Genomic DNA, 10354 nt, shown 5'->3' with positions numbered 1-10354 from the left:
CCCGACACCTGGGAAATAATTCTCTGTAGTGACTCAGAGCCCTCCCCAGCCAGTGTCCCATCACCAGCCATTGGGGGCATTTGCTGCTATAATCCTGTGACCTTTTAAATAGATAATAAAATGCTTTTTGGACAAAGAGTGGGAATTGGGGGGCAAAGGAGTGGGCGGAAATGGAGAGAGGGGTTTGGGGCTGCAGAGGGGGCGGGGAAAATGGGGAATGGTGGTAGGGGAAGGGACAGAGGTTGGGGGGCTAAGGATGGGGGATGGGGTTGAGGGAAGTGGGAGGAGGGAGGCAGGGCTCTGGGAAGTTGCAAGAGAGGGGGACCTCTCAGCCCCACATAATCTCCTATGTATATGCTGAGATCTGGGTGTCCTTGCCCCTCCGGTGCATATCCGAGCCCCCTCTCTGACCTGCATGTGATCCGGCATCTGGGGAAGGCCCTACCCACTGGAGGAGGAGCTGAGAACAGGGATGCTGGGAGCCTGGCTGTTCAACATCCTTTTTAATACGCAGGCACCAGAACTGCATTTCCTCATGGGTGCTGGGTGAATCACAGGTTCGGGAAGGCTAGCCCCTGTCCCGGCCCACCCCTTCTGCCTGAGGCCCTTCCCCTCCGGTCCCCCTTCCCCCGCCGAAGCCCACGCCCCCCACCCCCAGCTGCAGAGTGCTGGGCGGCCCCAGCCACCCCAAGTCCCAGCCTCAACAGGCTTCTGGGAAGAGGAGCAGCCTGCCTAGGCTAGGGCCAACTAGCAGCAAGCCAGCGGGAGGGAGAGCGGCTTGGGGCTGTTTGGGGAGGCACAGCCTTCCCCAGCCTATTATATGTACCGCCCATGCCAGTCCGGTCACCATCCCAGAGCTGAATCAATCAGGAGGCCGGGGCAATGGTTTAAATAAAGGGGTGAAACAGCCCTGCTGCGGGGTGGAGTCCCAGCGCCTGTGCAGAGTGCTATTCCAGCTTCGCTTCCTAGCAAAGCCCTCCAGTATGTTAATAGCCACTTCATAGGGGGAGAAGACAGTGTTCTAAAGCAGAGGTGGGCAAAAATTTTGGCCTGAGGGCCTCACCTGGGTATGGAATGGTGGGCCATGAATGCTCACAAAATTGGGGGTTCGGGTGCAGGAGTGGGTGAGGGTTCCGGCTGGGGATGAGGGTTTGGGGTTCAGGAGGGTGCTCTGGGCTAGGACCAAGGGGTTTGGAGGGCAGGAGGGGGATCAGGGCTGGGGCAGGGAGTTGGGGCATGGGAGGGGGTCAGGGCTGCAGGCTCCAAGCAGCGCTTACCTCAAGTAGCTCCCAGAAGCAGCGGCATGTCCCCACTCCGGCTCTTACGCAGAGGCGCAGCCAGGCAGTTCTGCATGCTGCCCTGTCCAAAGGCGCTGTCCCTGCAGCTCCCGTTGGCCGTGGTTCCCGGCCAATGGGAGCTGCAGGGGCAGTGCTTGAGTTGGGGGCAGCATACCGTGCCCCTTAACTGGCCATATATGTAGGAGCCGGAGGGGGGACATGCCACTGCTTCTGGGAGCCGTGTGGAGCCACAGTACGCACAGACCAGGGCAAGCCCCCGACCCTGCTCCCCAGCAGGAGCTTGAGGGCCAGATTAAAATGTCTGAAGGGCCGGATGCGGCCCCCAGGCCATAGTTTGCCGACCCCTGTTCTAGAGTGAAAGTCTTACAGAGATCCAGGGAACAGATGCTTCATCTGCTGAACCTAATACCTGTACCACTTTAGATACAGTTTGACCAGCCAGTGAGAACCAGTCTGTTATCAACCCACGGGCTGGAATGCTGCTTTCTGGGGAGATCCCCAGACTGTCAAGGGGTTCAGAAGCATTTTGAAAGGGCTGAGACGCTGCCATTCTTCTCAAGCTGGGAAGGGTCCAGGGGACTTGAGTCCAGAGAGCTAATGTGTGGGAGGTCAGACTAGATGATCACGATGGTCCCTTCTGACCTTAAAGTCTGTGAATCAATGAGACACACACAGCACATACAATGGCCACACTACAATGACCAAGAAATCATCTCTGCAAGACGATCAGAGGGGACGGTGTTTTGATGTGCGTGCTCAAGATCAGGAAGGTAGATATCGTGTGGGAACCTTATATTTGAACATAGACTCATAGACTTTAAGGTCAGAAGGGACCATTATGATCATCTAGTCTGACCTCCTGCACAATGCAGGCCACAGAATCTCACCCACCCACTCCTGTAACAACCCCCTAACCTATGTCTGAGCTATTGAAGTCCTCAAATTGTGGTTTGAAGACCTCAAGCTGCAGAGAATCCTCCAGCAAGTGACCTGTGCCCCATGCTGCAGAGGAAGGTGAAAAACCTCCAGGGCCTCTGCCAATCTGCCCTGGAGGAAAATTCCTTCCCAACCCCAAATATGGCACTCAGCTAAACCCTGAGCATGTGGGCAGGACTCACCAGCCAGCACCCAGGAAATAATTCTCTGTAGTAACTCAGATCCCACCCCATCTAACATCCCATCTGTAATAGCAACAAAATGGGGACGTCTGTATACGGAACGCCTGTAGATTTACTGGCCAATAGCTTTTCTTTAAATGATATTCACAGTATTCCAAATCCTATCTACAATGGGTTGTCCTATTTATAATAATTTCTGTGTGCCTGAGATGTCTGTTTTCCCAGGGCACTCTGTGGGACTCTCTCTTCCAAGCCAACTGGGCAATATTACCACCTACTTAAAAAGGTTTTACATACATACTGTTGTAGGAGCAGCAGTGATCTGTATGCTCTGTATAACCTGTATGCTCAAAAGGTCTGTTACACTCCCCCCAGCTTGTCTCCTCTCCCTCTTTGAATACCTGTGAAGTGGTTTTCCCCCACCTCCCCTTCCTGGAATGCTTGTGGGATGAATGGGCTGCTTAACAGCTGGAAGATCAGAAGAGCTCCTAGATAGACAAGATGTCTGGGACTCTAATTAGGCAGCGATCACACACCCAATGCATGGACACTGCCTGAGGTGGAGTGTGACCAGCCAAGTCATCCCTAGTCCCAGGCCATGAGGAGCAGGTCCTTAAAAGGGGAAGGGGCCATGTGCTCAGGAGTGCACTCACAAGCTTGTACCTCTCATGAAGGCCCTTCATCCGGACCGCCTGGCCAGCGGTTTGCTGTGTTGCATTGCATCGTGCCTCAGAAAAACGTACCTTCATTGCACCATCCATCGCTGCACTGTGGGACACTTACCTTGAAGGATCCTGACATCTCCAGTGCTGTGCCTGTCCTGGGAGCATGAGTATGTGAGTGTAAATGTAGCCCCCCTCCCCCTTCTTTTGAGCTTAGCTATCAGTATAATAAACCTGCTGCTTTCTGCCAAACTCTGGTGGGTCATTAGTCCTCCCTAAGGTTACTAGCTGGCCCAATTTCGGGTAACACATACAACAGCCCTGAACTTTAACTGTGTGTCCTGCCTTGTGAAAAGAGCTCTGGCCTGGCTTTCACCAGCGAGTGATGCTCAGGTGCGGGAAGAAAGGGAGCGTAACAGAGTTAGACGTAATATTGTGTGAGTGACCCCAGGCCTCATTACGCCAGCGGGGCCGTTTACCTTTCTGGGTTGGTTTTTATTCCACTTTGCGTGGCCCTGGCTGACAATGAAGTCGCCCCCAACCAGGTAGGACAAACTCTTTAGGGTGACCAGACAGCAAGTGTGAAACATCTGGACAGGGGGTGGGGGGTAATAGGTGCCCCAAAATATTGAGACTGTCCCTATAAAATCGAGACATCTGGTCACCCTAAAACTCTTGCTCAGAAACATACTGTATGTTTGTACAAACGATAGGATACATCCACACTGCAATGAAAGACCCCTGACATGGCCGGGCCTGGCTCAGCTGGCTGGGCTGCACAGGGCTCAGGTTGTGGGTCTGTAAAATTGCAGTGCAGACATTCGGGATGGGGGCTGGAGCCCCATGGGGGAGGGTCTCAGACCTCAGGCTCCAGCCCAAGACCAGATGTCTACACAGTTCATTTTAGCCCCGTAGCCCAGGCCGAAGTGAGCTCACCCAGACTCACACTCAAGGCCGCGGGGTTTTTTTATCTCACCATAGACGTAACCCAAGCCACAGCCACAGCTGGTGTGAATTGGCCATAGCTCCATTGGAACCCGTGGGGCCAGATCGCCGGCTGGTGGGAATCAGAGGGGAGGATCTGGCCCATGGGACTTGCAACACACACACATATTGCAGGCAATCCCCAGCTGGGAGGGGGGATGTGAAAATTCACTCCTGACACAGCCCCGCCAGGGGCAGGGATGAATCAGCCAGGCTGAGCTGATCGTTCCCACTCAAATCCCCCAGCCAGCTGCTCAGGGGGTGGGGCAGTTTAACCTGAGTGAGGGGGCCTGGATCTCAGTGTCATGGACTGGGGGTGGGACTCGCTCTGCAGGTTTCTACAGTTAAAGGGCAGAGAGGAGGCACTGCTGACTCTGTCCCTGTGGGGTCCTGCTTGATGGGGTGGAGCAAAGTGAGTGTGCGGGGAAGGGGCTCCTTAGCTGTTGTCTCCAGGGAGCTGTGGCTCAGATGGAGGACAGCGAAACTTTACAAACAGCCACCATCGCAATTCGTTACCGGTCAGTTACTGTCATCTACTGGGTGTTCCTTTCTGCTGCTCTGTGACAATGTGCTGCCCCCCGTTCCCCTGTGTCCAGATGTAGCAAACTGTGACGGGTGGGGGGTTGCCTGTCACAATTTGCTACCCTCACTTCTTCTGGTCCTGGATAGAAAATTGTGACAGGTGAGGGTTCACACGTCACAGTTTGCTACCTCTCGCCTTTCCCTATCCTTGATCCGGAGGTAGCAAATTGTGATGAAGCCTGTTTGCCTGTCACAGTTGCTATTCTACCTTTCTCCGGCCTATGGTCCAGGAGTAGCAATTTGTGACGGATGGAGGTACGCCTGTCACAGCTTGCTAGCTCTCACCTTTCTCCATCTCCCCATCCAGGGGGTAGCACATTGTCATTGCACATCACAGCTGGCTACCACTGAGAAAGCTCTGTTGGAAATTTGGACACAAAGAAAGAGAGGGAGCGTTGTCATTTGGAAAAGCACGGCTACAGAGTTAAAATGCAGGGTCATTGTATGTAAACCCCATAATGACGCTATTGTTTTTTTCTTTATTAGTCTCATTGCCAGGGGATGCTGCTGCGAAGGCCAAAACTATAACTGGGTTCAAAAAGGAATTAGATCAGTTCATGGAGGACAGGTCCATCAGTGGCTTTTAGCCATGAAGAGCCCGCAGAGCTGGCTGCTCCGGGATCAGGGCCGGCTCCAGGCACCAGTGGAGGAAGCACGTGCCTGGGGTGGCACATGCTAAGGGGTGGCATTCCATCCGTTCTTGGGGTGGCACAGTCCGGGCGGCTTTTTTTTTTTTTTTTTTTTTTGCCTGGGGTGGCAAAAATGGTAGAGCCGGTCCTGGCCGGGATGTGCCGTCTGTGGTGCTCAGAGTTGGGAAAATAAAGCCTTAAAGACAGGGCTGCCCAGAGGATTCAGGGGGCCTGGGGCAAAGCAATTTTGGGGGTCGCTTCCATAAAAAAAAAAGTTGTAATACTATAGAATACTATATTCTTGTGAGGGCCCCTGTGGGACCCGGGGCCTGGGGCAAATTGCCCCCATCTCTGGGCGGCCCTGCTCAAAGAAGATTCCCAGACAGCCTCTGAATCCATTAAAGGCCATTTTTCCTCATGACTCAAGACAAAGGACTCTGGGAGTTTGAGAAACTAAATTTGACTTTATTCTTTCCAAGCAGGAAATAAAAGCTGAAATCTCCTCCTCACACCCAGAGCCCAGCTCAGCACACGGCGTTTCAGCCCCGGCTCAGCACAGTGCTGCTCCTGGCTCCCACAGGCATCAGCAACGGAGCAACGTTGTACAGTGGGCAGAAAAATGCAGAGGATCCATTAGAGACGCTGGGATTCAGTCACAGAGGCAAACACTGTGAGAGCAGGAAAGCCAAGGAGCTCGGGTTAATGGGAGCCGGAGAACGGTGCAGCATCTCCAATCCCGGCTGAGGGGTTTATCCCCCAGGGACGTCCTTGGCGTGCATGTGGCGAGCGTGACAGAGAGAGTCTCCGTCAAGGACGCTGTGGAGGGGTTAGCGGTGACCATCTTGGTTCACAGACTCTCCATTGCCCTCCAGTCGCAGTGATGGACGTCAGCTGGCTTCCCTAGTTTCCTTCCTACCTCTGCTCAGCCTCGTTCACCCAGGAATCACTGATAGACCCAGCAACTCCACAAGCAGCGTCATTTGTAGCCCTTTGGGATTCAGGGACAGTTTCACCCAGTGATCCCAGGCTAGTTCCTGTCTCTCTCTGGCCCCAGCAAGTTAACAATTCTCAGCCTCGGCTGTCTGGCTCTCCAGAGAAAACCCTGCAGTTTCCCAGCCCCTTATCTCTCTCCCGACCCTATCTCCCATCACTGCAGGGATCCAGCAGGAACTTCCTTCCCCATTTCAGTCTCTGCCTCTTGGCCCCATCGGTGTTTGTGCTGATGGTGCCATATGATAATCATTGTTCCAACAACACTAAGATCTCATGGAAAGGGTCATAAAATGGTACCAGTAAAATAAGACTGTTCTAGCAAGTGGTCATTTGTCTTATGGCGTCCCCACTAAATCTGCAAGATGTCCTGTAAAACAAAACTAATATCTTACTAGGTGACCAAATGGCCTTTAGCAAATAGAGAACAATCCACAATACAGGGTGGACTCTAAGACACTCTCGGTTTCATAATAATCAACATCCCGGAGCTTGTTTCAGATTATTCAAAATCAGGAGAACAGACTTACCCATGTTCTCCACCTGCCCTGTTTGGAGCCTCCTTACACGGCCACCTTAGTTACAAAACTTTTATCATCATCCTAATGAAAGGAGAAAACCAAAACTACTGTCTGCAAATAATCGGAGATTGGTAGGAAAGATACCAGAAGCTGCTTCACCAGTATGTGTACACTGGGATTTAAGCTCAGAACCATCACATAGCATGGGGGATTCATTTGAATTTCTCCTCCAGGTCTGTGACACTTAAATCTCCAGCCCTCATGAGTCTGACTTAGCATGAATGAAATCAAAGACATCTGCAGGGGAATTGGATTTTCAAAAAAAAAAAAAAACTAAAGCCAGTCCTAGTGATGGAACTGATAAAATTTCTCTCCTGTGTGGCGTCTCCAATGTCAATCCCACTTGAAATATTTTCCAAGTTAAAGATATTTAAGAGGTCTGTTCCCTGTATGGATTTCCTGATGCCTGATACAAGCTGACCCCAGCTGAAGCGTCTCCAACATTCAAGGTTTCTCTCCCATGTGGATTCTCTGATGTCGAACATGGGTTGATCTCCGACTGAAACTCTTCCCACAGTCGAGGCATTTGTAGGGCTTCTCTCCTGTATGGATTTTGTGATGTTTAATACGGGCAGAGTTGTCAATAAACCTTTTCCCACAGTCCAGGCACTTATACGGTCTCTCTCCTGTGTGAGTCCTTTGATGTGAAATTAGATTGGAGCTCCAGCTGAATCTTTTCCCACACTCGAGGCATTTATAGGGTTTCTCTCCTGTGTGAGTTCTCTGATGTGAAATGAGGTACGCACTCTGATTGAAGCTTTTCCCACAGTCTGGACACTTATAGGGCTTATCTCCCGTGTGGGTTCTCTTGTGTCTAGTAAGGTGCGCGCTCCGATTGAATCTTCTCCCACAGTCGAGGCATTTATAAGGTTTCTCTCCTGTGTGGACTCTCTGATGAATAATAAGGGCAGAACTGTCACTAAATGCTTTCCCGCAATCCAGGCATTTGTAGGGTTTCTCACCCGTGTGGTGCTTCTGATGTCTAACAAGCTGCATGTTCCAATCAAAACTCTCCCCACAGTGCAGGCATTTATAGGGTTTTTCTCCCGTGTGGCTACTCTGATGTGAAATAAGATCTGAGCTCAGAACAAAGCTTTTCCCACAGTCCAGGCATTTATAGGGTTTCTCACCTGTGTGGGTTCTCTCATGCCTAATAAGATGTGAGCTCTGAATGAAACCTTTCCCACAGTCAAGACATTTATAAGGTTGCTCGCCTGTGTGGGTTCTCTCATGCCTAATAAGATGTGAACCCTGATTGAAACCTTTCCCACAATCGAGACATTTATAGGGTTTTTCCCCTGTGTGGATCCTCTGATGTGAAATAAGGTTTGCGGTCTGATTGAAACCTTTCGCACAGACAAGGCACTTATACGGTTTCTCTCCAGTGTGGATCCTCTGATGGGAAATAAGATGTGATCTGCGCATAAAGCTTTTCCCACACTCAGTGCATGTGTTTTTTCTCTCTTCTGTGGGGATTCTCTGCTGGGCTGTGGTTTCCTCGAGATCCTCGCAATTTCCACCATGATTTATGGGTTCACACGTTTTCTTCCCTGGGTCGTATCCCAGCAGCCTCTCTGACTTGCGCTGGTTTTTGCAGGTTTTTCCTGGTTTATGATTCTGGTAAAAATTCCCCTCGGCTCTTCCCAATACCGTTCCCTGCAGACCCACGTCCTCACCACCTTCCCGCTGTGGATTCTCCTTCTTCTTCACCATCCCAGCACCCCCTGGAATACAGAGAGCGAATCCAGACAGGAGTCATCCCCCGTGCCGGGGAGAAAGTAATGAGGGGGGAACAGCAAAGAGGGGGAAAACACACAACTGCTGGGGAGACTGAGAAAGGGAACATTTACTAAACCCCTCTGTAATTTTTCCTGGTCAGAGGTGCACCGTGATTCATTAAACTGGGATATTTTTCCTCATCTTCCAAGCATGGAAACGCCTCTGTTTTTAAGCCCTCTCTCTCTGTGTCATTTCACAGTGTACTGGCACCACAGGGTGAAGCCAGAAACAGAGGTTTTAAAAATAAATTTTAAAAAATAATAAAGCCTCCATGCTTGGAAGAAATAACCCAGTTCTAACAGACAACACAGAGCACCAGGGACCCACAAGAGAGAAACTGGATTCTGCCTCTAGATCCTTCCAAACACCCAGGGGATCATAAAGTCCGGGGGCGGGGAGCTGATGCCGGAGCTCAGTCAGCGTGTGGGCGGGTGACGTCTGCCCCCAAAATGGAGCTAGTCCCAGGAAGGGAGGGGAAGAGACAGGAATGAATACAGACAGGACAAGACGATGCTTCTGCCACCTCAGAGGATGCAGGATAGAGATGAATTAGGCCTCCCTTGTGTTTCTGAGTCTCTTATCCCATGGCTGAGGGAGTGGGGCTCAAAGTCTGTCGAATGGGCTGTGGAGACTTTGGGGTCATTCCCCTGAAATCGCAGGGTCTGTCTGCACAGCTGCTGGGAGGTGTGATCCCCAGCTTGGTAGACGGACAAGCACGAGCGTTAAATAATAGCAGTGTGGCCATGGCAGCATGGCCTTGGCTCAGACTAATCACCTGAGTACAACCCTGCTGTACCTCTGGGCATGTCCTCAGGTGGCTAGCCCAAGCCGCTACCTGCGTGGCTATTTTTAGGCGCTAGCTCTAGCAGAACTAGTGCATGTAAATCTACCTGAGCTGGGAATCCCACCTCCCCGATGCTTTGTAGATGTAACCTAAGTGACCAGAGGAGAACCTGAGTAGGAATCAAACCGGCCACATCGCAGACCCACCCCCGGCTTCCAATAACCAAGGCAACACAACTCCCTTACCCAGTGAGGTCACCGTCTCGTAGTTCTCCTGCATGACGTCCCTGTAGAGGGCTCTCTGAGCGGGGTCCAGCAGAGCCCCCTGTCCCTGGGTGAAATACACAGCCACCTCCTTGAAAGTCACCGGCATCTGAAACAATAAGCACCAGAGATATAGAATCCCACCTTCACCCTGCTCAGAGCAGCCCGGAAGCTTCAGGAGGGGAGAAAGAGAGAGCTCCTTGTCCCTCCCAGCCGGTGGAGGAGGGCAGCGGCCTTCCCATTTATCACACACCTGCTAGCCAGAGGCTGATACAGGAGATGGAGCCCCTCAGCAGGGTCCAGGGACATGAATCCCAACCCCCTCCCCATTCCCAGCAACTGGGTGTGAGGGAACCGGGCCTCTCCCCTGGGTGCCCCCTTTGTATTTCAGAGCAGCCTCTGTCTAGTGGGTTCAGGCTCCAGCACTGAAAGTCCAGTCCATTTTCCCAGCCCTGTTGGTTTCTTTCCCATTCCAGAAATGGGGGAATTTTTATTCCAGCCCCCAAAGGGTCCTGTTCTGAACATTATGCCACAAACTGAAGACATCCCAACAGGCTTGTCCCATCCTGTCACCAACTCCCTCGCCCTGTGTATTTCCTGCTCCAGCCCTTCTAACACAAACCCACCAGCAGCCCCCTGAAACTCCCCTCTCTGAACGGGTTTCCCATCCCCCTGCAGGATGTG

General features: G+C 51.9%; 2 protein-coding genes across 2 annotated transcripts in view; one reads left to right on the top strand and one right to left on the bottom strand.

The window, feature by feature from the left end:
• LOC120383476 (zinc finger protein 271-like) overlaps positions 1-10354 on the top strand; it is an 88460-nt gene that overhangs the window by 19615 nt on the left and 58491 nt on the right. The window lies entirely within an intron of this gene.
• LOC120382904 (zinc finger protein 852-like) lies at positions 5778-9705 on the bottom strand. The gene is made up of 2 exons (XM_039500378.1): positions 9653-9705; positions 5778-8568 (listed from the first exon to the last, which is right to left on the bottom strand). Exons 1-2 carry the CDS (start codon positions 9684-9686, stop codon positions 7289-7291), a joined length of 1314 nt encoding a protein of 437 aa, XP_039356312.1. The 5' UTR covers positions 9687-9705; the 3' UTR covers positions 5778-7288.

The sequence above is a fragment of the Mauremys reevesii genome, linkage group 15, assembly GCF_016161935.1.
Source record: "Mauremys reevesii isolate NIE-2019 linkage group 15, ASM1616193v1, whole genome shotgun sequence".
Classification (NCBI taxonomy): Eukaryota; Metazoa; Chordata; order Testudines; family Geoemydidae; genus Mauremys; species Mauremys reevesii.
The sequence above is the reverse complement of the archived record's forward strand: the minus strand, read 5'-3'. Positions and strand labels throughout refer to the sequence as shown.